Source organism: Tachypleus tridentatus, chromosome 13, assembly GCF_004210375.1.
Source record: "Tachypleus tridentatus isolate NWPU-2018 chromosome 13, ASM421037v1, whole genome shotgun sequence".
Lineage (NCBI taxonomy): Eukaryota > Metazoa > Arthropoda > Merostomata > Xiphosura > Limulidae > Tachypleus > Tachypleus tridentatus.
The window spans coordinates 83,050,578-83,077,428 of NC_134837.1; the positions used below are offsets into that span (position 1 = coordinate 83,050,578).

Genomic DNA, 26,851 nt, shown 5'->3' on the forward strand with positions numbered 1-26,851 from the left:
AAAAAAAAATGTCACAAATACATTTAACAAGTTCAAATATATATATATATATAAACAAAATCAAGCCCAAACAAAAATAAAAAACACTGCACTATAGAATATTAATACTAACCAGTCAAGTAAAGTCAAATTAAAAGGAAGGACTGCATTAAAAATAGCAAATCCAAACCACTAACTAATGATTTGTTATAAACGAAAATAAGAAATGCTACACTAATCAAAAAGATCTTTCTTGGGAATTTGTTTGATTAATGCAGCATTTTTATTTTGTTTGGGCTTGTTTAACACAGATCTTCCTTGTATATATAAAACATTCTTTTGAAAGCAAGTGGAGAGTATGCTGTTTATCTTTGAATTTATTGAAAACAAATCAAAGACACCTACTGTAGAAGAATCCTTAACCCAACAACAGCAACACAGTATACATTTATAATAAAAGTATAAGCCTTTAATTTACAATTGGCAAACACAATCTTAACATCTGACAATCACTGATGTACTTCATGTTCTACCTTCTCTCCGTGGACACACTTACTCAAACTGCATGAAACTTGGTACAAATTTTAATAAGATATCTAGTGTTAGCTTAAAGAAATTCATACAATTTGATTTAGTATTTCTACAATTTTTTAGGATGGGAAATACTTTTGTTGTGATGCTTTGTTTGTTTGTTTGTTTTGGAATTTCGCACAAAGCTACTCAAGGGCTATCTGTGCTAGCCGTCCCTAATTTAGCAGTGTAAGACTAGAGGGAAGGCAGCTAGTCATTACCACCCACCACCAACTCTTGGGCTACTCTTTTACCAACGAATAGTGGGATTGACCATCACATTATACACCCCCACGACTGGGAGGGCGAGCATGTTTAAAAGAAACATTTTAACTCTTGATCAGAAAATTCTTTTTATTATATTCAATCAGTTTCATACTTTATTTTGTTGATTTCAGTTGTTACTGCTTCCAGCAATAAACTAGGACTCCACTTTTAAAGACTATGCCACAGTTACCTTTGTTAATATAGGTAATATGATTTTTGTTAACAATATCTTTGGGTGAAAACTTTTATACAAAATGAATAAAATTTGGTTTTAATAAATAATTTATTTTTTCTGTACATTTCATTAATATGATATAGTTAACAATAACACTCAATAAATAATAATTTGAATCTTTGGAATACTTTAACATTGCCATAAGTACTTTCTAAATGAAACTAAACATACCTGATATCTTTTCATAGTGGAAATACTTATAGATTTCAAACAAATGAAATTTACATAACTGTACTTAAAACTTTCCAGATCTGTTTATTGTTCCCACACCTCAACTTTCCATTAGATTACGTGGTTCACCCTTACAAGAAATTTTGATTGCCAACATCTCAGAAAAACACAACTTACAGTTCCCACTACTTATTTAGTCTATATAAATAAAATATAATCTGCTCTGGTCTACACTATCATACTTATTCATTGGCTCTTAGGTGTTTTCAAAGTGGGCTTCATTTGTAACTGTTCAGATCATATCTATAATTTCATAAAAGGACAGCAACAAAGAGCTGTAATAATAAAACTGCATGAAAAAACAAAATATGGTTAATTATATTCAAGGAATGATGGTGTTTTAGCAAATATAAAACAATGCTTTGAGATAAGCAGAAAAAGTATAAAAAAATCAATAACTGCCATGTTTACACGTGAGGCTCCTCAAAGCTGGGCAAAAATGAACATTATATAAGTGTTACTAAACAATAATAAATTGATATTTCTTACTTGCATCATTTTCTCGTCTGTCAACTTCATCATAAACATCCATGGCTAGTTTCTCAAAAAGATCATTGGAAAGCTAGAAGAAAAATATGATAGTCATAAAAACAGTTTTTGTAACCAATACTGTGGGTATATTTGCAAAGAATTAAATTCATTTTCTATTTGTCTACTACACTTCTGAATTATAAGCCACACACTATAATTAGTACATATCATACCATATAAACACCTTACAAAGAGAAAAACAACAAAAAACACCTCCTTCTTCTTTATGCATCTCCTGTGAATTGAATTCTAATACACTGCAGAAACAAAAGAAAACCAATAAAAGAATTTGGGATGCATAATAAACAAGTAAGACAAGAACAATAATGCCAGAAACAATGACCATACAATGAATTAGAATAATATAAAAATAATAAGATACAAGTTATGCATGAAAACAAACAAACAAAAAACGTCTTCTACACCTACTTGACTAATGACACACTCAATATACCATCAGCAAAACCTGGATAATCATCTGTAAAACACCTAGATATTTGATTCAAGTTATAATGGAAGAGACAGTGTGTAATGCATCAAAATTCCATCAAGACCCACAATTATATCCTTCTCACTATTAACACAAAAATATTCATTCTGAGGATTTTCCTGAAAACAGCAGCAGATTAGATGAAAACTAGTTAGAGCCAGATATAAGAAACTGTTTAGTGTAGGTAGTATTAATTAATTAATTTTGTCACTTAATATTTCATGATAGTTTAGTTGTTGCTTTTTTATAAAAAAGTTAAAAGCAGATAATTGTTGGAAGTTGTGTTTGTAAGTTACTGATGTTGAGGTTACAGAGATTTCTAGAATACCTCCACAACAGATATAAATAACGATGACCAGATGAGCAGGAAAAAGAGACAAAAGGAAAGCTGAGTGAAAGAAGTTTTGATCACGGGAGTGATTAGCCTAACTACTGATATGTTAAAGAGTAACAGTTTTCTGACATTTTAGGAGAATATGATGTCTTGTAAAAGGGTGTTCTAAAGCAACTGAACCTGTCTGCGTGGACTTGACAAAAATCAGACAATTATTTATTAGTAGGTTTAAATATGAAAAAGCAGATGAGTATCAGGAAGTTCAAGATTTAACTGCGATAGCTCATGAGGCAGCTCAAGTAAATTATACATCGATAGTATTGTGATAAAGAGAGAGAGAAGAAAAGGAATAAGTAAATTACACGCTAATAGTGTTTAAGAGAAAAACAGTTCAATGCATCAGCTGAATTATGAAGCAAGTGAATTGACCTTAATTGACTTTTGACAAGAAGAACAGTATAGTACTTAAGATACAAGTATGATATACATAGTGTAAAGAATTTTTGTAAATGTTAGTACTATCTATAGGTCTCAACCCACACATCATAGATAGGACTTTTATTAAACTTCAAAACAGTAAAGAATAAGTATCTCAACTTTAACCTTTTACCCATCAACAACATAAAACATAGCAAATTTGTTTCATTTCTCTTTTTGCCAGAAATCACTAATGAAATTACTAGCCTATTTATGATTTTGAGCATTGACATAACTGTATTCAAACCTTCATATAAAATCAACACCTTAGTACCTAACTTGAAAAAAAATCCTTAATAAAACAAGGCATATATAGCATTCCATGTCAGTATGGAGAGGAACATAAAAGGCCAAGTGTCACATTCTTTGAAAATAAGGCAGAAAAAACATGAAAGTCACAGACGAAGTGAATTCCAGATATGGGTTGACATATCAGTATAAAACAGGCCACAAAATACTTTAGAAGAAAATTCTTCTTCTACACCAATCCCAAAACTAAAGAAGAAATACTGTTTTCAAACTATAGAACTTATCAAAGCAAATGATCTGTCACTAAACTGTGATAATGGCACCAGCAACTTCAGCTGCATTTTGCAAGGTCTATTCACTGTTCATATACTTGACCAGACCTGACCTGTCACCTGCTGACACCATTTCCACCACATCTAATCCTTTTGTCATTTTATCTTTGTAATTATACAAACTTTGTATTGCTTAGAACTGATTATACCTGAAGAAGACAGAACAATGTTCTGTTGAAACATATCGTATGTTCCACCATCAATAATCTTTCCTTATGCTTATAAATCATTGTTTGCTAATCTGTTACTATATCAGCATAATATGCTTTATTACTCAAGCACACAACATTTATCCTAATACCATGCACTTTAATCTATGTATAACTGATAAAAGTACAAGGTAATCTTTTATTCTGAAATTTATATTCCTTTCATCAAATGATAACACAGATAAAGCTGACCAACAAAAGTATCTTTTCTTTCAAAAATAACTTAAACAATATCAATAGTTGCCTTTAGTAAAATACTTTTCACACTGTTAATGTAAAGGTCACATAAATCATGTACAGTGGTAGTACAACACAAAAATATTTAAATACAGGTGACCATTGTTTACAGACATTACATCCTTACAACTATGTATTTGAGGAATAAAATAAATAATACAACAACAATACCATTATTGATAAGCTAGATATTTATTATTTTAGTTGTAAATACTTTTTTTTTGCAAAACTTTTTTGAGAATCTTTGTTTGACTACATAACTAGGCCAAATAGTGAAAAAAAAAGGTAAGGAATCCAATAAATAAAAATCAGAAATGCTATAAAATACATCAAATAAGCATATGTTTACTTCTTGGAGCTTCTTCTTAGCAGCTTTAGCAACTTCAGATAAGTCAAGGCTATAAAAGGAAAAAGAAAATGTTTAATAATATTTTAACATTACCACTTGTTTAAGTTATAACTTGTAAATGATAATAAACAAATATTGCAGGTAACATATTATCCTTTCAAAATTAGCACCTGACAATCAACAAAAAGAAACCAATCAGATAAAAATATTGGATTTGTTGCCTGCAACAGTCATTTGCAATTTTGCAGATTAAAACTTAACTTGTAAGTCAATTAAACTGCTTTAAAATGTCTAAATTTATTTATTTTTAATCTTTATGAATACTCTTTTGCAGGCTTTCTCACTTTAACCATACATTTACAAATGCATTTTAGACTGAATAATTAATATTTATTTGTACCTAAATTGGCTCTACATTACTTATTTTTGGATTATCAATGATAACCAGTTACAAATAAAAACAATATATTTCTATACGTGTCAACTATTTTTCTTCATTCTTCATTAATTAAATATACCTATAAAAAATCAATTAACATAAAAGTAAACGTATTCAAGTTTACAAACCAAGAAGCTCCTAAAGTTAATCCAACATTACACCATTTATCAACCTTTTAAAAAGATTTATATTCATTAATCATCCTATTTTAAACATAAAAACACTTACTGATCCTGGTCTCATGCCAGAATTATGTTGACCGAAAAAGTAAACACTACAATTACTGAGATGCTTCAAATACTGTGATATTAAAATTAGTATAAATATAAGGCTGTTGACATCACTCAAATAACTTGCTGCACAGAGAGATAGTTAAAAGTGTTTAGAAACTTAATCAATGCACTTGGGATTTATATACATGTCAAAGAATGAACACACTTAAAAAAAATGAGTAGACTTCCTACAAATGCTAATGTAATATATAAAATTAAAAAACATACAAGGAAAAGGAAAATAAGTACTAAAGTCATACACTGGGAAGTTAGGGACATGCCCCTTGGAAAACTTTTGTAATTTTTACTGACAGTGGTACATTATGATGGTAGTTGAGGGCATTTTTGCACCTTTTATACATATAGATGTGCAATTTAAGGTGTATGATTGCACCCATTACACATTCTCTCTTTGCCTACATACATTAAAGTTGTAATCTTTATCTAAGATATAATCCTGACACTGACACTTTGCTAAATCCAAAGAAGTCAACTATTGAACTTAAACACCACACTGGTCAGCTTTCAATACAATACAGTACCACCTATAATGATCATTTCTCAGTTACACTAAAATATCAAAGTTGTCTTTAGAGAAAGAAAATGTATGTACATTAAGTTTAAAAGTAAGAGCTTATTCTTATACAGCTTTAAAACTCTTCAGCACACCAAGAAAAAATCCTGAATGTAAAACTTTAAATTATACTTGTCAAATAATGTTGACAAATTATTCTCTATAACTTTAATGGCCTATTACATGCAGGTAGCCACTTTTATATTAATAGAAAATTTGAGAAGTCGATTAAAAATGAATGAGGATATTTATGTGAAACTAACATAATTTATTCTCAAGTTGCAAGCCTCTGTTGACAGCACCAACCCTTATGGCATAACCAAAAATGGTTACCATCAGTTAACATATACAAATGTTTAATAATTTGGTATAACTGTTCAATGTAAATCCAAGTTGCAAACTACTTTATTAGTAATATTATCATTATAAGTTGAGAAATTAAAATATACTATAAACAGAGAAGTAAATAGGTAAAGAATGAGCTACAAAATAATAACTGTCAAAAAACATTAATTATTAATATTTATTTTCTAAATTTAAATATTTCTTCTTCTTCTAGTTTTATATTTTATATTCAAAATATTTTAAAATAAAATTACATTAATTTTGTAAAAGCCACATCAAGCTTTACAAATATAAAAAACCAAAAAACACAAAAAAAACTAATCTATATCTACAATGTATTCTATTTATGTTAATAAGCTATCTGGTTAAATTTTTGCAATTATGTACAAAAATTCAAAATAATGATTGGGATCTACTGTACTGCACACCTGGTAATGAATTACTGTATTTTACATCTTACTATAATGAACACAATTTCACATTTTGGGTTTTCAAGATTCAGACACATAGAAAAATAACTATGGAATGTGCAATAACCACTTCTTTATCACAGACCATAACTTTTAATAAATGTACTCTCCTCACAACAAGAACACAACTGTCACTAGAGCTGTACATGAGAGTTTAATCATATCTTTATTGATGTAACTTGTATGTACAGTACAAAATAATGTTCATTAAATGTTTTTTTTTTCAATAAGGGTATCCATATATTATATAAAAACATTACATTTTATGTCAGCTCAGTCCAAATACTTCACAAAAAATCCTTTTCTACAAAATGTTCACTTTTTCTAAATTTTTTAATGATATATGAATACTACAATTAGTAATTACTAGCATAAACAATCTGTAGAGCAATGTTGCTGTTAGTAATTGTAAATTAGTGTATCTCATTTAGTTGTTAAGTACTGTAATTTGCCTAGTACTGAACTGTATATTATTTAATTGTAAAATGCTGTACTTTACCTGTCCGACATCTCTGGAATAATAAAATCTTGTCCAGACTGATGATCTGAAGAAAAGACCATATTCATGAATTATGATCAACATAAATATAATTCTCACATTAGAAAGAAATTTTTAAACTCTGATCATTTTACAGTGGATTGAACAAGATATTTTGTTGAAAAAAATTGTTTTTAAGTTTACACATATTTGTATTTTGAAAGTAATTTGGTGTATTAAGAAAAATGTTAATAACACTGGCACTTGCCAACTGAACCTCTCCAGTATTCACAGGAGTTTTAATTACTTGTTCAGTTACAGCTTTTTTACTGCCAAAATCAATTATAAAATGCAAATGTAAACTAATATTTTTTTGTTACACAAGTTGGATAGAAAATAGGTACCTCTGGTGATTATATTTACTGGCCATAACCCTTAAGGTTAAGCAACATAGGTCTTGTACATATAACTACCACCTGGGTAAATAATTAAAGCTACATTAACAGATAGCAATAAAGTACTTGATAACACTTCTGTTAACCCCTATTTGGAACAAGTATGTAAAATTAATAAAACCAGCAAGTGGCAATGAGAGTACAGTGATATACTTCTGGATGCATTTTTCAACTAATCTAAGTAACAACTGGGTGTCTTAAAATGTTTCATGCTTATTTTATTTCCTTGACCACAAATATTTTTTCTATTTGAATCTTATATGTTAAGTAAATAAATGCAAAAAAAAAAGTGTTGAATACATATTTTTCAACTGCACTTGGTATCTTGAATGATGTAATGAAATATATTTAGAAAACATATAATTATGTCACTTTACACACTAAAACTTAAACACCAAATCTAGAGTAGAGTACAGTTTAGTGGTTAGCATATTATACAATGAATGCAGGTTCTTTGTTCATTATTATCACAAAATAAATTTTGCTCTGTATTTCAGGGCCATGGATGATCAATCTCTTCAGTAGAATTCATGATTAAATTCTGCAATTCACTCTGACTAAAATAGACTAAAAGTTGGTGGTGATTGGCATTAACCAGCTGCCTTCCTTCTAGTCTACCACTTCAAAATTTAGCCCTTGAGTAGCTTTCCATGAAATTCAAAAACATACAAAGGATTCAAAAATGTAAAGCAAACCAAATGAGAAGTATTAATTTTCAGAATATAGGTAAACATGTTACTTGTTTAAAAAATGTAAGCACATGAATGCATTATCTTCAGTAAGTACTGTATAAAAACTCAACTAAGACATATTATATTTAATTGTATATCATTTGATAATTTGATATTATAATTATATGAATTATTCATATAATGCTTACTTCAGCATCAAAGTCATAAAATACAGATGATAATGTATGTGGTTTTATAATACAGACTTTCACATTCTTAACTACACTTTCAAGTGTATATTATCAAATAAAACTGATTTTCGATTGATAAATAAATGTGGTAATTTAAAATGACAGGTAGAAACTTGTTTCTTCTTGGTGAAAATGTATGTGATGACCTTTTATAAAATTATATTCAACATTTAATTAAACAACTTTATTATCCACGTATATTAAATGTAGTTTATAATTCATACCTTTTTGCCATCTAATTCCAGTTTTGTAATCTCAAAAGAAAATATTAAAATAAATTCTCAATCTGCATCTCTAACAACTCAATGGTACTCTGATTTCTCAGTTATAGCTTTTACTTTTCCTTTATAATACTCTCAGATTGTTTGGTCTATTACAATTACATACTACAGGCACCGAAAATCTAGAATACAAATTTTCAGCCTTTTCTTAATTTACTGACATTTCACTATATTTTTCAACCCACATGACATCCCTCACCAAGTATGTCTTTCAAGAACTGTCTATAATTCTTTCACAGTGCTACTGGAAATGTTTATAACCTACAAAAAGATAATATTCTGAACTAAATAAATTACTACTTTTACCTTAGCAGTCAAACATAACTATTCTTGAGGACAACTTGATGAACATATCAAAGATCTTGCCTCAAGCAATAATGGATTTTAACATATTAATAATTCAGAAAGCTAAATAAATTGTACTAGTTTTGGGACATTCTACATAGAGCACGATATATGTTTTTTGTTCTAAAACAAATACTTGAAACTTGTATGAATTAATTTTTGGACAGCAAAAGGGAGTCAAAGTCAAAGTAAACAATAAATTTTTATGTCTATTTTCTTATTAACTAAAATGTAAAAATTACAACCTCATTAGGTTATACAAGAAAACTTTTCAAGAAATGCAAGTGAGGTGTCTTGATGTGACAGAAACTGATAATTTACCCAAGACTGACACATACTCAAAAACAAATATAAAGCTTCATTAACCCTCTCTACACAGTTCAAAGGCCATGTCATCATGTTTGTTGACTCGCATTCAAAATTTTATTCAAATATAATTTTATGAATTTATGTCATTATGTTTGGTATCAAATTGTAGATAATTCATATTTTAGTATTATATATTATTACCTACATTGTGTTTCACTTGTTATGTTGAATGCAGCACTGGCTCAAATTGTATGTTTGTGATGCCCAAATACAAAATAGTTTAATAACAATTAGGACTTCAAATTACATATGTTGAAAAGCTAGAATATAAAATAAGAACCTCCTATATTTTTTGTCTGCTGAAATATTCCTCATGTATTGAATCAAACACAGTAGATCTACTCACCTCTTTCATTTTTAGGAAACACTTCCTTATACACATTTACTTCTGCCTGTGACGTGTGAATAACCAAATAACCAAACGTGTGAATGCTCCCCTAGTGGCTTTCTCAGCCATTTTGAAGTATTATTATATCAACTCATTCTTTTGATACAAGACTTCAAACTGGTAAGTTGAGTCTTTAGTCTGCTTGAAAGTTCATATTTCTTTTTAGACTAAAACACAGCTTAGTTACTAGGCTTGGTAAAATATAGTAGAATTCTATGATACCAATATAGTAATTTACAACTTTTTGGTTATTTCAAATATATTAATTAAACCTCAAAAAAATTTTGTTTCACATTCTCCATATGCAAAATTTTATAAGGCTCAGCAACCTACAACAAGCAGCAAATGAATACAAAAGTTGTTGTAACTAGAAAATATAACTGTTTCAATACTTATTTATCTGTTATGTTTTAAGAAAAGAAAGTTTAAGAGTATATTTGTAAATAGTAATAACTTCAAAACAGTAGTCCACTAAAACACAACCAAGACCAATAACTTTGTAAAGATCAGTTTTATATTATTGGATATGGCAATATGAGTGCATGTGCACCAAGTCTTTGTAACTTCTGTGATGATAACCATGCATAGTTGAAAGGTCAATATAATAAAAATAATAAATACCTATAAATGTACAATGTTATGACATTTAAGCTATTGAGACTAAACATTCGTGTTTTTCAATTATAATCTTTAGTTATTCTGGAATGAAAAAAGCATAATTTATATTTACTTCCTTGATGGTGGTTATCAGATCTGTCAAATTTACCAAACACATACAGAGATCTGATAGTGAAAATAACAGATAAATTTTTTTTCTTAAAAAATCTTTGATAATTATCTGGAGGTTATAAAGATTACACATGTGAAATATGTAAATATTCTGATGCATAGAAGTATTTTTAATCTTATTGTGAAAATTACATGTTGGATAAGTAACATGTGAAAAGTGAAAAGGTACGAGAAAAACATTACTTAAAAAACCTTGTAATGTTTACTGATCATCTGCAAGATATCATGAACATACACTTACTAATTTAAAAGTCATAGCATGAAAACTATAACAAATACAACATGGTTGTGAGCCCATGCTGAAAGAGTGAAGTGGTGAAATACATTTAAAATAATAAAAAATTAATGAAAACAGTAACATTAGATGCCTAAAGCTGTTTAATAAATTATTCTTATTTTCTGTTATAATCTGCAGTCATTATGGATTTAAAAAAAAGGGTATATTTGATTTTATTTCATTTCTCACCCTTTCATTCTAATGATTTTGCTAAATTTAATGTTATACCAGAAAAAAATAAAAGACAAAATATAAAGTTTTCTGTACAAGAAAAAACTTAATACTCATTAAGGAGGTCCAAAAGTATGTATAAACAAAGTATGTAAACTGTAAGGTGAATTTGTTCTTAATTCTTAACATAAAATTCACCTTATACTTAAATTTGCTCACTACAGACTTAAGAATTCACACACAAAACTTCTGTGGAAACATTTTATTAAAAATTGTGAATTTTGGTAAACAGTAAACTTAATGAAGATATGTGTAATATTTTCAGAATTACAGCAAAGGATTACTATATGTGGCTTCATTAATATGGCATCAACCCCATGGACCTATACCATGCACAGTGATAATTATGCACGTTTTAAAGAAAGTTCTTGCTCAATATGTCTCACTCTTGAGATATGTACATAAATGTAAAAATAATGATAATGTTTTCAATGGTTATAAGAAGTAAGCCTTTGCTTTAACCGAGAGACTGAATGTTAAGTAGGCTGATCTTGGCTTGCTGGTTAGAAAGACAAGATGAAATTCCACATTTCATGTCCTGTAACCACAAAAAAAGCTATACTTTGCACTTTGAGGACATTCATATTTCACAATTCAGTCTGTCAAGACTAGCCAATGAGTTGGCATAAGTCCCACTGACTAGCTACCTTTGTTCCAATCTACCATTTCACATTTAGGGACGGTTAGTAGAGTGAGTCTCTTGTATAGCTTGGCACAAAACTAGGCAAACAGTAAAATTATGTTAACTAAAATGAATAACTAGTAACACAACTTTTTCTTTTTGAATGCGAACATGAGGAATTATAGTGAAAGGTTTTGCTTACATGATGGTTTCTGATATTTCTCCAACAAAATATGTAACAAATATGAACTTCCATATCATTTGACAAAAGGAGAAAAAAAGACTACCAGTGTAGTTCTATTAATGTTCAAAACATGAATAAAGCACCCCAACATGGCACTTTACATACTCTGTGCCTGGAAGTTTTTTCAGAACTATTAAGTTACATAACAAATAGAAATAGAAAAAAAAGTAGCAACATTAGTGTCAAGTGTAATTCCTATATTTTATTTTTCCAACATATGAACAAAGTATCTCAATGAGCCACTTTTACTACAGCCTGTCTGGTATCTCAGAATGAGATATTTCCAACAAAAGAACACCATTTGAAATGCTACAATTTCCCATTTTCTGAGCAAGATTGCAATTACTAAACAAAACACATCAAATCAATCAGAAAGAAAAGTATTTTTTTTCGAATAAAAGATTTAAGCAAACTAGTACTTTACTGGAAATACAGTTTAATAAATCAATGTTAATTTTATACATTGTCTTTTAAACTTAAAATACCATGAAGTTGTCAAAAATAATAAAAATTCCTATAAAGTAATCAGAACATAGTCCTGTGTTAATAGGGAATAATTTCATCAGGTTTGAATGTTTTTTTACAACAAATATGGCTGTCAAACAACAATAATTTTACATTATTCGGTTTTTGTACTATAAACTTTGTTCATAGAATTAGTGTTTGAAGAGTTAGTTGCTTTATCTAAAAAAAAGAGAGAGAGAGAGACACTGGCTCAACTATAATTTATTTTTAACACACGTCTATATACTTGTACCAGCAGTGCTCTAAAGACTTTAAACCCTTTTGAAAGATCTCTTCTACTTGGTCCTCAATCCATGACTAGACAGTATGTACAAGGTCATCATCACTCTGACATATTCAATTTTTCAGAAAGATTTTAAAGTAATGGCAGAGAAAATATTTACTTACAGTTACACCTAGTGAAGCAGTGACCGAGTAATTCGAAGCAAGCATCATGGAATTTTTTAAGCAACACAATTTGTTAGCTGGGTGATCACCTGATGGAAGAGCACACATTTTTTGTGCAATCTTTTTCTCTTTTCCTTAGTCATGAATCTATTAAAACATTTAGAGTAGGCAGTGGCTTTCAGAAACTCAGATCCACTTCTGCTCAGTGGGAAATATTTTTGGGATCCATACGGCACTAATCTTACTCATGCCCAAACTGTTGCTTAAAATGCTTGCTACAGTACTTCTACTAATTTCTACTTCCTCTGCTAACTTCCTAAAAGTAACACTTCTATTATATATAACCAAATCATGAATTTATCTACAATTTCTCTTGTAGCCAATGTTAAGATCATATTCATATGATTGTCCCCCATACTCAAACTCAGCACACCATTTTGTCACTACTGAATTTTCCGTAGCTTCCTCTCCTCAAGTAATATTAAATTCCTTGTTCTGGTGGAACAAGGTGATACTGCTTACAGTATCAGTTTCTTTTTAACAAAATATTTGATCACGGTATGAAGTTAATCTTTTCCATGGAATTTAACACTGCTCATTTCTTTTCTTCAAAAATCCACATCATACAACATAAATTATATATCTTAAAAATAAAAATAAAAAAATAAATAAATAATCAAACTTTATATTTACCATAAATAAATCACACATTCTAATTGCTTTTTAGGTTGAACCACAAACTTTTCAGACAGCCTTTATATATTTGTTTTTTATTTAAGAACTTTAATATTATTCAAAATTTTGAAATTTAAAACACAGGTTATCTGTTTAATAGTGAATCATTCAGAGGGAACTGCATTGCTACCAACCACAGTTAATTTTTATTTCTACAGATGAAAATTACATTTTATTTTTACATGAGTAACACATTATACTCTTGTAAATATTTCATACAAACCACAATATTTTTCTATTGATATACAGAAAACTTCATAATTAAAATAAAGTTTTCAATAATGTCCTACCTGGTTTTCTACCACAGAGATAATAGGCCAACCTATCAGTTAGTTCATACTGACATTCAACCAGCCTATCTACCAGATCTGTATGTCCAGCATCCCTGTTGTATATTAAAAACATGTTAAATTTACTTTTACTTTAAAAAAAAGACATCTCACCTCCAAAACAATAATAATAATAATTCCTTATTATTAATAAATATAAATATTTATAATATATTACTTTATATAAAACTTAAAATGAGATAAAACATTAGGTATAGATTCAACAGTTGAACTTAGCAGTACCTAAAGGGCCAATACTATTTTCATCTGGTATGCCAAACAGAGATGTCAAAATATACGTAATGACTTAATAAATGATCTGAACTTGTGGAATAAACAAAAACTATCTCTTATATTGGCATAAATTATGCTGATTCAGTTTTATAATTCAGAACAATGAAAATGTAAAGAACAAAGCTTTTACTATATTGCAATGGTTTAACATTTGCAGTTTATTTTTTTTTACAGTGGCCAGGTTTAACACACAATATATATATATATATATGCAACAACAAACTTCACTGTATTTATAACCAAGTTCTAAATACAATGATATTCTAACTATAATATTTCATGTTTACTTATTATTGGCTGATAATTCCTCTTTTACCCTATACTTAAGTTTTTTAAAGAAACACTAAATTTTTATTAAAAAGCTAACCTCAAGGGGTTATGATAACATTATTTACACTAGAATTGTGATTTCCTTTTCATTACTATCAATTAATAATATTTATAAAAGTGGATACTCCATTCCAAATTATGTGACCTCAGTAAAACTGGCTGACGTTATTGTCTTGGTTTTAGTTACATGATAAAAAAAGTAACAGCAGAAAGATGAACAAGAATTTAAAACATTTTTTCTATTATGTTCACAGATATTTACAGAACTTGTGACTCAGTCATTATGTAGATATTACTATAAAAGGGGATATTGTATAGTATTGTAAAGTCTGATGACATATTGAGGAGATATTTAAAATCTCATTTTGAAAAACATTCCAAGCCATCCTTATATAAACAGTGCTACCACCTGCCTGATATAGTTTGTAGATCACGCATGGTTCATATTATATCAAACAATTAGATAGCATTGTTGGAGGCTGATACTTTGAGAAACTGTTATTCAAAAAAGGATATTAGTACAGTTCCCTTGAATCAACTGAAACAGGCATGCTGAAAAAAAAAAATCGGTTTCTGTGTTTTTTGGGGAAAATGTGAAATTTATACCAAAAATATCAAGGCTTATTTGCAAAATTAGTGTAATAATGATAGAATAAAAACAATCTTTTAATATACCTAAATATAAATTTATTGTGATCATTATGCTATACACTTTTTGCTTCATATAAATTCAAGTTAGTTCTCATCAATGTCAAAGTTTCATATTGTGATAAGGTTCATTATAAAACTTGATCACACAAATAAAACTTTTAGGGTCAGAACCTTTTGCTTTCCAGGATTAGTGAAGTTATTACATAAATATTCTTCCTAATACATTGTAATTACAGTATATTAAATGATTAATACAGCAACAAAATTTACAAGTATCTGCTTTCTTAATTCTTTATTGAAAAATTAAGATTTATATTTGTAATTTGTCATATGATTAAAAAGCTGGCAAGACGAAGTGCATAAAGGATAGTGCTTGATTGGTGTTGTCTCATGATAGGAATTGTGTAAATTTGAGATATGACTTAAAACTTTCACCACAAGACAAATTCAACGAACTAATAGATGCATTGTTACTAACGTAACACATATACAAAATAAAATAAAAATCTATGGTATATTTAGCATTGAAAATTAATTTTGTTAGGAAGATATAAATTACAGTGTAACACAATATAAAAACAGCTTTCATACCTGATTCAGCACTGAAAAATACAGTTATAATATTATATATATGAAAAAAAACAATGTAAAATATATAGCACATTTGTACTTTATTTAACACTGAAGTAGCCCAGGAGTTATTGATAGGCATTGCCAGCCAGATGCTTTCCTTCAAGTCACCAGCTATAACTCTACAACAACAAAAAAAAGAAAAGTGTTGAACCCACACGAACTTGGAATCTCCTGTCCAATAAAAAATTAATAAAAATGGGCAAATGGCCACTAAACTATATTTATGGAGGTCTTGCAAAACTCCATACCTCCATGTTGTATCATAAGCCTCCTCAATGTCAAAGAATATTGATACAAAATGTCATTTGAGAAAGACTTCTCTAATTGATATTTCACGTCAAATCAGTTGGTCCATGATTAAGTGCTGTTGTCAGAACCCACACTGGGTGGGCGAGAGGAGGTTGTTTGATTTGAGGAACCAAACAAGATGAGCATTAACCATCTAAGGTCTTGCAGAGACAGTTCATCATAGCAATTGGACGATAGTTTGAAGGAATCTTAGGATCCTTTCCAGGCTAAGAGAAAGGTGGGACAATAGCCTGGCATCAGGCATCATGAAAAACATTCTCCTGCCAGATCCGGTTAAAAACAATCAGAAGCAATCAATAGCAAGAGAAGCAGAAGATAAATGGTGCAGCATTTCATAGTGTACATCATCAAGTCCAACCAATGTATTGCCAGTTTGAGTTCCAGCAGTGTAAAAGGACGATTGTAGTCATAGAGACAATCAGCTCGAAAGGAAAGAGGTGATCACTCTGCCCGAGTCTTGATGGCCAAGAAGGTGGAGGAAGAGACAGAACTGCTAGATACCTGGCAAAAGCTTTCACCTAGAGTATCAGCAATGTTCCAGGTATCAGCTAGTTCTTGGCCATCAGTAAGCAAGATCGAAAGGGGGACAAAATTATATTGCCCACTGACCTGTTGAATATTGCCCATATAACTTTGGAACTGGTGATAGAAGATATACTGGTCATGAACTTAATCCAAGATTCCTTCTGGCTTTGATGTCTTACCCACCGAGCATATGCACAGGCCTGCTGGAAAGTGATGTGGTGCGAGAGTGTTGGATACCTACAAAAAGTATCCTAGACCAATTTTTGACCCTTCTGTGCCATATCGCAGGGATGATTCCACCACGGATGTAGATATCATGGTGTTGAGGTTTTAGGAATATAATGAGCAGCTGCTTGTAAAATATAGTCAGTCACTTCTGCCACAGAGTCATCTATTTACGGCTTACAGACAATGGCAGGATCGAGTTCTGCAAGAGCAGTGAGAGAGGGCCACTTAGCTTGATCCAGCTTCCACTTGGGCACGTGGGTCAGGTGGCATCGACCACAGCCAGTCTCTCTCAAAATTATAGGAAAATGATCATTGCTTCGTGGACTTTTGTCAACCCTCCATGAAAAATGGAATAATAGTGAAGGGGAGCAAACTGAGAGATTAATAGCAGTAAAGGACTGACTTGGTGCATGAAAATAAGTAGAAGAACTGCTATTGAAAAGAGAAATGGTGTAATCAGAGAGCATGCTCTATGGAGCAACCCCTCCTATTAATATCAGCACTTCCCCAGAGAGGATGATGTCCATTAAAGTACCCCAGGATTAAAAAGGGAGATGACAATGAGAGCATCAAGATCTGATTGATCATAGGTTTCTTCAGGTGACAGGTAGAGAGAACAAACAGTGATGGCACAACCCAAGGAAACACAGAGAGCTATGGCCTCCATGGGTGTGATGAGTGAGAAAGACAGGGTGGGCACTTGCTCATCAACCAACAGTGCCACCCCTCTATGCACTTGTCAATTACATAGCCTGTCATTTCTGTACAAAGAAAACTGCCAAAAGGTGCCTGTATCAGCAAGTTTCAGAAATGCTTCCTGTAAGGAAAGACATATAGGATGGTAGGAGGCAATCAGTGTTTTGTTGTCATCCAGATTAGAATGTAAGCCTCGACGGTACCATTGTATCAAGGTGGTCATTTTTATTTATGTGTAGGTGAACTGGATGGAGAACCCTTCTGTTTACAACAATGTCTTTTTTCTTTGAGGGGGGGTTCTCTCAACCTCCATGGATCCTGCCATGGGTCGACTAGGCAAGTCTTTGCTGTTGAAAGAGGATTCCAACGACTGAGAACCTGAACAAATGATCATTTTGCATCTTGGGGTGGGACAAGATGTATCTAAGGAAATGCTTGTACCTGGAACCAAAGGAAGTGGATCTTGGGATTTGCTGGAATGTATGTTAGTGACAAGAGATGGGTGTTGAAGTTGATTCATCAACATTTCTAACCATGGAAGTCAAAAGACTTTTCATTTCATTTGAGAACGATTCTTCTGGAGGCACAGAAAGATCCATCTGTACTCCCACTCTAGCAGTGGAACAAAGTGCAGCAGCATACATCCCAGATGAAGTGGTGGACAGCAACTTTTGAGTCTCAGGGTAAGTAATGATTTGAATCATTTTCAAAAGCTGCACCTCTTTTTCTTCCAACCATTTAGGGCAAGAATGAAAGTAGAACAGGTAAGAGCCATTGCAACTGATGCAATGAAGGTTCGTTTCACACTCACAGGCATTGTGGTCCTTGCCACCACAACGAGCACACATGAAAGAACCATGACATGATGTCTTCAAGTGACCAAACCACTGACACTGGAAACACCTGAGAGGGTTTTGAATGTATGGTCATACACTTCAATTAAGATAACCTGCCTTGATGGTGGCAGGTGGATGTGGTAATGTAAATGTCAGAATGAGGACATTGGTCAGCATCATAATTCCCTCTTATCGAGTGGAGATGTCTCACTGCAGAAACTTCTTGGATGGAGAAACAAGCAAGAATCTCTGACTCGGGGATGTTCTTCAAATCCCTCTAAACAGTAACTCCTCATGAGGAATTCAAAGTAGCATGAGGTTTAATCTCAATAGGTATATCTCCAATCACCTTTGAATGCAAGAGTTCACTGTGTTCAGATGTGGATGTTTCCACCAATATGTCACCAGATCGAAGCTTCTTTACTGACTTTGGAGAGCCAGAAAGTCCCTCTAGTCTCTTCTGAATGAAAAAGGGAGATATTCTCCCTAAAGGTTTGTCTGAAAGAGAATGTAGGATAAGAAAATGAGGAACAAAGGTCTTGCAGTTGTTAAAGATTGCTGCTCAGAATTTTCCAGATGTGGTTGTTCACCTGGGACTGTTTTTTCACTATTTTATTTGAGTTTTTATTTGGAGGATCCATAATAAAAAAGGAATATTTCAGTGCCCACTGATCCCACCCACCATGAAGCCCTACAAGGGGATGCACTACAATGTCAAACAAGGATACTGCAACAACACCAGTGTTTCATGAGCACTACAATGTCCATAACACCTGTTAAAAACATCCAACACTTGTACTTGATTGACCCTACCCCAAGTGAACCAGCCGATTGACCCAAAGGATGCTACTCCAAGACTGCCCATCAAAAGGAATTCAAGAACAAAGTGGTGTGTTAGGGTTGGACCTCAACCACCAGGATCCCCTCCTCTCCTTCACTGGTCGCCATGCACGGCAAACACATGGGTGGATGTTTAGATCCCAGAGGAGGTAAACTGAAAGAAGAGAACATTCCCTGGGAGGTCCACTCACGACAGAGGAATCCACACCAAGGTGAAGCTGAAAAACTTAAATCAATAATAACAAAAATTAACAGCACTAAATATTCAGGTTAACCCTGTGTGTAGCTTTGCTCCTTATCTCAGACATAATGGCAATATTTTTCTATTATTATTAACAGTTTGAATAATCTGAAAACCTAATTTCAATTAATTTTATTATTTTTGTGCTTCATGATACTTATCAATTAAGCTGAAAAATCTGAAATAATAGAAAACAATACTGAAAAATCAAAATAGCAGCATTTAAATCACTGGATAGTTGGAATAATTAAAAATAATAGCTGGAAACGTACACTACTTACTTTTGTGGCATTGATCAACTTAATCGTAATTTATTATTTTATATGACACAAATCAATGTAACCGATTCTCATAAGTTATTGATTATACTGATTAATTAAGTTATTCTACAAGCTCTACCACAAAAAGTAATAAATAGTGCATGTTTAACATAAAATCTTAACCCATAAAAGATTAACATATTTGGCAATATGTAAGCTCAAAACAAAACTGGTTGTGTTTATTACCTTGCATAATCAACAGGTGTTTTTCCATATCTGTCCTGAGCTGCAGGGTCAGCACCATAAATGAACAACAGTTCCACCTGAGAAGACTGACCAGTTTTTGCAGCTAAGTGTAATGGAGTATTTCCCCTTTCCTGGAAATTATGATTTTCAAAAAATAAATAAATTATATACATTCCTTACATTATTAACTTAAAAAAAGAGTTTATTTTCCTTTTTACAATAATAAAGCTTGCTGGGTTCACTATAGAAGACAGCTGGAATAAACTGCTTCAGCTGCTAATTAAAAAAGGAAAATTGTGATTTGTACTATTCACTCAAAGCAAGTCCTTACAGAATAAAAATAAAACTGACTTTTAGCTTCAAGCATTTATTTATTTTGAAACAATGTTTATCACATTGCACTCCGAAATAATTACCTACAAGAAAAAAATGAAAGTAAAATAAAGATAAATCAGTTTTCTAAATGCCTCAAACTGAAAACAATTCTTGATAAATTTGATATAAAATACATTGATCACAATGGAATAAAATACAGTTTTTTACTTAAGTTATAAATGCTCATTCCCTGATTTATTGTTCCATATCTTCTAAGATAATACTAAATTATTCAACTGTGTGCAATTATTGAAATATCTTTTACCAAACAGGTATTTTACAAACAACCCTGAAACTTGAAGCTTACTGGGTGAATATAGTTTGGGTCAGCTCCACGAGACAAAAGTCGAAGGCTAGTTTCCAAATTGGCTGTTCGAACACTGGAGTACAGTTGCTTTGGGGTAAAAAAAAACATTTGTACTGATAAACAAGATGGCTCAGTGTAAGTAAGATTTCCAGTTAACTTTCTCAAAGAATATAAAATTTCAAAGATTTTAAAGAATATACACTTTTAATGATATAAGACATAAAGCTGCTTTAATTTTAAATTTTAAAATTAAAATCAAACTATAAAAGCATGGTGGACTACTTAAATAATATTCAAAGCAAGTCCAGTCTACTCTTAGTAAAATATACCATAAATAGACACTATTTCTCTTTCATATTTATTATTATTCATACAGTGTTCTATAATTCTAATGCACAAACATTAGTTTTTGTACCATTTATGATATTTATACCATATCTATTTTTCAATTAAAACAACCACTGACTATACTGATACAACTTGTTGTGGTTCACTTGCATATTCTATTCTCGTCAGTGATATGGACACTTTAGCTGGATCAATGGAAAAAAATTAAGCTTACATTATACAGTTAACAACAGGGGTGAGATTCCACTATTATTCAGCAAAAGAACTTATTTCATTACTAATATATCAGCATGACTAACCCTATGATGACAGCCTACTTACACTGTAAGGTGGTAACCTAACTCTCATGAAGGTTTTTACAAATATGAAACTGGTGGATGAAATTGTTTTAAATTTGGTAAAAACTTGCCTAAAAATACATAGTTTCACAAAAATCTAATTTTCATTTTTTTATTATCTCAATAAAAAATTTCTTAATGTGGTTACTTGTACTCACACTCTGAATAGTTCACTTGCAAGATGATTTTTGAGTACAAAAATATTTATTCTTTTATAGTTTTCAGATTTTATTTGTATGAAATCTAGAAACTCTGATACGAACCTCAAAAGTATTTTTTAACATAAATGATGATATTGTCTCTACCATGCCACTAACTTTAGCTATCATTATCAACATACAGTGCACTGAAATGTTTAAATCTAAGTAGAAATATACACTTACCTTCAAACAATAATCTTACAATATCTTTTTTGGGTCATACGTGCAATATGACATCTTTATCTTTTCACTTACAGTCTAATTGTAATGTTTGATTTTTTGGCTGAAATAACTGCAGTGAGAAGCTTCTTGTAGCCATCTACCAGTCTCTGACATCAGTCTGAAGAAAGTTTGCCCAACTCCTCAATGCAGAATTCTGTCAGCTGTGAGATGTTTGAGGGGTTTCTTGCATGTACAACCCTTTTCAAGTCACCCCACAGCATCTCAATGGGATTAAGATCTGGGCTTTAACTCGGCCATTCCAGGACTCTCCATTTCTTAGTTTTCAGCCAGTCCTTGGTGGATTTACTGGTATGTTTTGGGTCATTGTCATGTTGCGGGGTCTAGTTGTTCTGCTTCAGCCTTAATTTTCTTACAAATGGTCTCACATGATCCTCAAGCACCCTCTGATACACAGTAGAATTTATGGCGGATTCTATGATTGTGTGCTGTTTACGTCCTGCTGCAGCAAAGCAGCCCCAAACCATGACACTTCCACCTCCATGCTTCACAGTTGGTATGAGGTTCTTTTCCTGGAATGCTGTATTTGGTTTATGCCAAACATGTCCTCTGTTCTGATGTCCAAATAATTCAGTTTTGGACTCATCTGTCCAAAGAACATTATTTCAAAAGTCCTGGTCTTTCTCTACATTCTCTCTGGCAAACTTCAGTCTGTCCTTGATGCTTCTCTTAGAGAGCAAAGGTTTCCTCCTTGCACACCTCCCATGCAAGTTACACTCGTGCAGTCTCTTTCTGATTGTAGAGGCATGCACTTTCACATCAAAAATAGCCAGAGCCTGCTGTAGGTCCCGTGATGACATGTTAGGGTTTTTGGAGAGCTCTTTTAGCATCTTGCGGTCTGCTCTCAGGTGAACTTACTTGGACGACCAGACCTGGGCATGTTGGCAGTTGTTTTGAAAGCCCTCCACCTGTTGACTATTTTCTGGACAGTGGAATGGCTGATTTCAAAATCTTCTGGGATCTTTTTAAATCCCTACCAGACTCATAAGCTGCTACAATTTTCTTTCTGAAGGCCTCTTTTGCTCTCACCATGGTGCTCACTATCACTTCAACAGTCAGGAGCACACCAAACTAAATGTCTGAGGTTTAAATAGGGCAAGCCTCATTCAAAATGCTGAGTAACGATCTTCTAATCACGTGCACCTGTGTGTGAATTGAGCCATTTTATATGGGTATAAAATGTGGGGGTGTCCTAACTATTTCCTCAGTTAGAATATGCATTTTTGTCAAATTATATTTTACAGAAGATCTTGAAAAGCCTTTTCTTCAGTTGTAATTGTTTAGTTATATTACTTTTATATCTTAGTATTGTTACAATTGAGATTACATATCCATTTATCCAAAATTGTTACATATACACACAGGCTTTCATAGGGTGTCTTAACTTTTTCACATTACTGTAAATGGCAAAACACAAGAAACCTTTAAAATAAGTTAAAACACAGAAACTGAGGTATGAAGTCATGAATTAGGAAGTTGGGATTTGGCAAGCTGCCATAAGCAAAAAACTTCTCAGACTTAACTTGAAAAAATTCATCTTTTTCAATATTTCAGTAACTGCATGCAATTACTGTCTAACTGGGAGTGAAAACTTTACATGCTGTTCACTAATTAACCAACACAAAAGTATGCAGAAAGTATGTTTTCATTCCATTCGTTCTTACTAAGTGCTGTAAAGAATACACTAAAGATCTTAAAAATTGATAACAGATTATACAAATATTACTCCTTTTTAATATTTTACAAACTAAGCAGAGAGGAGACATACCTTATTCAAGTCTGATACTAACAAAGGGCCTTCATCTCTACTGGGTCTGCGAACAAAAGCAAGATTCTGATGTTTGGCTCGTATAAAATCAGCTTTTGTTGGACTGAAATAAAGGAACCACAGAAATGTTTGCAAAAATCATAATAATATTTGCATAAGTACATAATATGTAGTGTGGGTCAAATATTTATAATTATGCCTTAACCAAAAAGAAACGTTCAGTGGCATGTAATATTTTTAAATGATGTAATTTTTTCTTATCTGTGTTAATATTAAGAATAATGTGTTTTTTTAGGGCACCAATAACCATAATCCAATAGCAATACACAGCTAACTATAAAACTAAATGAATAAATCACTGTATGTTTTAAAAGTTAAGAAAACTTTTTGAATTAACAGGGGCAAAGAAGAAAAAAAAGAGAGAAAAATCTTACTTACTGAAGAGGATCTTTAGCATTTGGTTTTTTTCGTTCACTTTTGTGTGGGCCAGGATCTAATAAAGTGTACTCCCATATAGAATTAGCACCACAACTGTACAGAGTATGGACCATCTAAAAATGAAAATATGTTCATCAAACTACACATTATTTTAATTCTGAAACATTACATAAGCAGAAATATTTCAATATTAAGTGTTAGGTTGTAGCTAACACTCAGCTTAAATGCTGAGTTATAACAAAAGAAATCAAAGTTATTTTTATTTAATTCAAAAAATCTTCAATTACAATTAAAAATGTTGATACTGAATTGAGTTCAATGTAATGGAATAAAGGATTTTAAAAAACTGGAAATTTCCCATCTTTTAAACAAAATCAAATTTCACAGTGATTCATTTTTACTCTTCAAAAATTTATGTAAAATGTTACAAAATTCAATCTTTATTCACCCTTGTGAGTACCTTAAAACCAATTGAAACATATAAGCTTTAATTTCATTTGCAACAATTCTTATAGCAAAAATTTATTGAAGCTCTTACAACAATTGTAGCACTTCTTTTTTACACCAAATTTTAAATCTTTGTAAAGTTATTTCATTCTTACTCTAACACTAAAACTGAGATGCCAGTGGAAACTTAATATAGAAAGTAGTGTAAACATCAAATACCACTTTTGATACTAAAAAATATTCATACCAAACAAACAAATAACTGTTCCTGAAAACATAAAGATTTAAAAGAAATAAAAAATAAACTTACAAAAAAGTGTAAAATAGAGTACATACATAGCTATACAACAGATTAACAGTAATATTATACTTTGAATGTGTAAAAAACTCCAAATCTTCAGAATGTCAATTTCTGTTAAGTGTAGTATGCCTTATTTTGAGTTATTTTATTTTAATCAAGTTTCAATTATTGCTCTCAGAACTATTTGCCAGAGTAAAACAGGGTGATTTTTGTAACTTGCAAAAAAACATTTAGCCCAAATCACAACCTTGCTTTTCTCTTATTGTTATTCACTAATGACAACATTTGCTTTGGGCAAATAAGCAACAAATACTCACAGATAACTGAGAAGGACACCAAGCACCCTTTTTTAGTGATTTAACTTGGGAAACATGTCTTCCAAGACTACGATGAACACTGCAGCATTCATCACATATCAGTATTCCACGGTTCAATGAAGCCCATGTGGGGTCTAAAAGTAAGTAAAGAAATCCTAACTTGACCACAAGAATAACATTATTCTCTGTAATGCAATGTTTTTCTAAAAAAAATGTAATGTACTCTCTTACAAAAAATACTAGCAACTTGTGCATGGCATTAGTAAAGTATTGAAGCATGATGTTGGAATGAATAAGCAAGAAAAATGAATAAAAACTCTGGCTTTGAAAGTATTTCAACAGTTATTCCCTAAAAGACTGCTTTACTTACACCTAGAAGACAAATACTGGGCAATAATGTACACTTACTTGAAGAAAAAATATGCAGCAGTTTGAAAAGTATAAGTTTTGACTGACAGACTAAAATACTTTCAATAAGCTGATAAAGATTACTACAATTGTATTATGAGAATGTACTTATATGCTTTCCATTCCTTTAAACAGTAAATTTTTTCAAATTGTTTTTCATTGTACCATGGAAGGACACAGTGATACTCAAGTGAGTATTAACTTTCACTTTCCTTAAGTGGAAAACTATGCTAAGTGAGGATTAAAAGCCTAATTATCTGGTTCTTTTAAAGGAATAGTTATGCTGTGTTTAATTGTCAGTGAATCACAATAGTTATGGATGAGTATACTGTGAGGCAAAAACAAAGAAGCATCCAAAGAATACCCTGAAAGAGTAGACAGATCCACACACTAGAGGATCATATGTGGAATACTGTATCACATCTGTGTCAAGTATACTTTTCATCCAGCATAGGATGAGGTGTTGCAGAAAATGGGTGAAAAAAGGGGAAAAGAACAATGGTGATAAAGGGATTCAAACTGTCAAATAAAAAATTTCAATCCCACTAGAATGAGGATGAAAATGTGCCCCTAGGTGTAAAAAGGCTAGGGTGTAATGAACTATACATGACAACTCAACTGCAGCCAAAACCCAAACACTGGGAACTGACATCCACATGGTGAAAAAATGAGGATCATACTGTTAACAAGTCTACTACAATACAAAACAATACAATACAATAGGCATCTTGTATGAGTAGGAAAGAAGTTCATACCATCTTTACCTTTAGTTCAACAGAACTAAGAGAATCTCAAACGCAGAGTCCATGAGCAGGACACACGATATTAATGTGAATTGTTTGACCAATCTAGGAACCCAACAATCAGATGACTTGCATGTTTTGGAAATAGAAATAAACTCACTCAAAACCATTCAAACAAAACTGCCCCAGCACAATAACATCCTCGGGACAGCGTAAGAGGAAGAACTGTATTAACCCTTTCACAATGGGCTTAGTAATATAAACATGAGTTCTTCTACACATTTGCACATATTTTGATACAATATGTATATCTTCACAAAATCTAGTAAACTTTTTGTAAAGATTACAAGCATTTATACACAAATATCAAATATTTTAATGAAATATTTTTAGTAAAGATTTGTTTGTAAAAGCATTGAGTCTGTTTTGTTATTAGTCTGAGTGATAAGTGATTTCATAATATGATTAAAAAAACCTATTCTTCATCCCCAAAATCTCAAATATTATTTGTGTAATCTCTAAGACCTCCTAAATACATTTCAAATGTTTGTTTTCAGTAAGACTT

At 31.4% G+C, this 26,851-nt stretch overlaps 1 protein-coding gene across 5 annotated transcripts in view; it reads right to left on the bottom strand.

The window, feature by feature from the left end:
- LOC143240768 (ARF GTPase-activating protein GIT2-like) overlaps positions 1-26,851 on the bottom strand; it is a 61,036-nt gene that overhangs the window by 26,795 nt on the left and 7,390 nt on the right. For 4 of the 5 annotated variants that reach the window (XM_076483767.1, XM_076483768.1, XM_076483765.1 and 1 more), the window contains exons 2-10: positions 25,136-25,269; positions 24,071-24,183; positions 23,633-23,735; positions 20,739-20,825; positions 20,057-20,187; positions 13,929-14,023; positions 7,090-7,135; positions 4,491-4,539; positions 1,772-1,844 (exon numbers count right to left, since the gene is read on the bottom strand). In XM_076483767.1, the coding sequence (XP_076339882.1) occupies positions 1,772-1,844; positions 4,491-4,539; positions 7,090-7,135; positions 13,929-14,023; positions 20,057-20,187; positions 20,739-20,825; positions 23,633-23,735; positions 24,071-24,183; positions 25,136-25,269 (831 nt within the window). The remainder of the gene's footprint in view (positions 1-1,771; positions 1,845-4,490; positions 4,540-7,089; positions 7,136-13,928; positions 14,024-20,056; positions 20,188-20,738; positions 20,826-23,632; positions 23,736-24,070; positions 24,184-25,135; positions 25,270-26,851) is intronic. The other variant, XM_076483766.1, reaches the window with a different exon arrangement.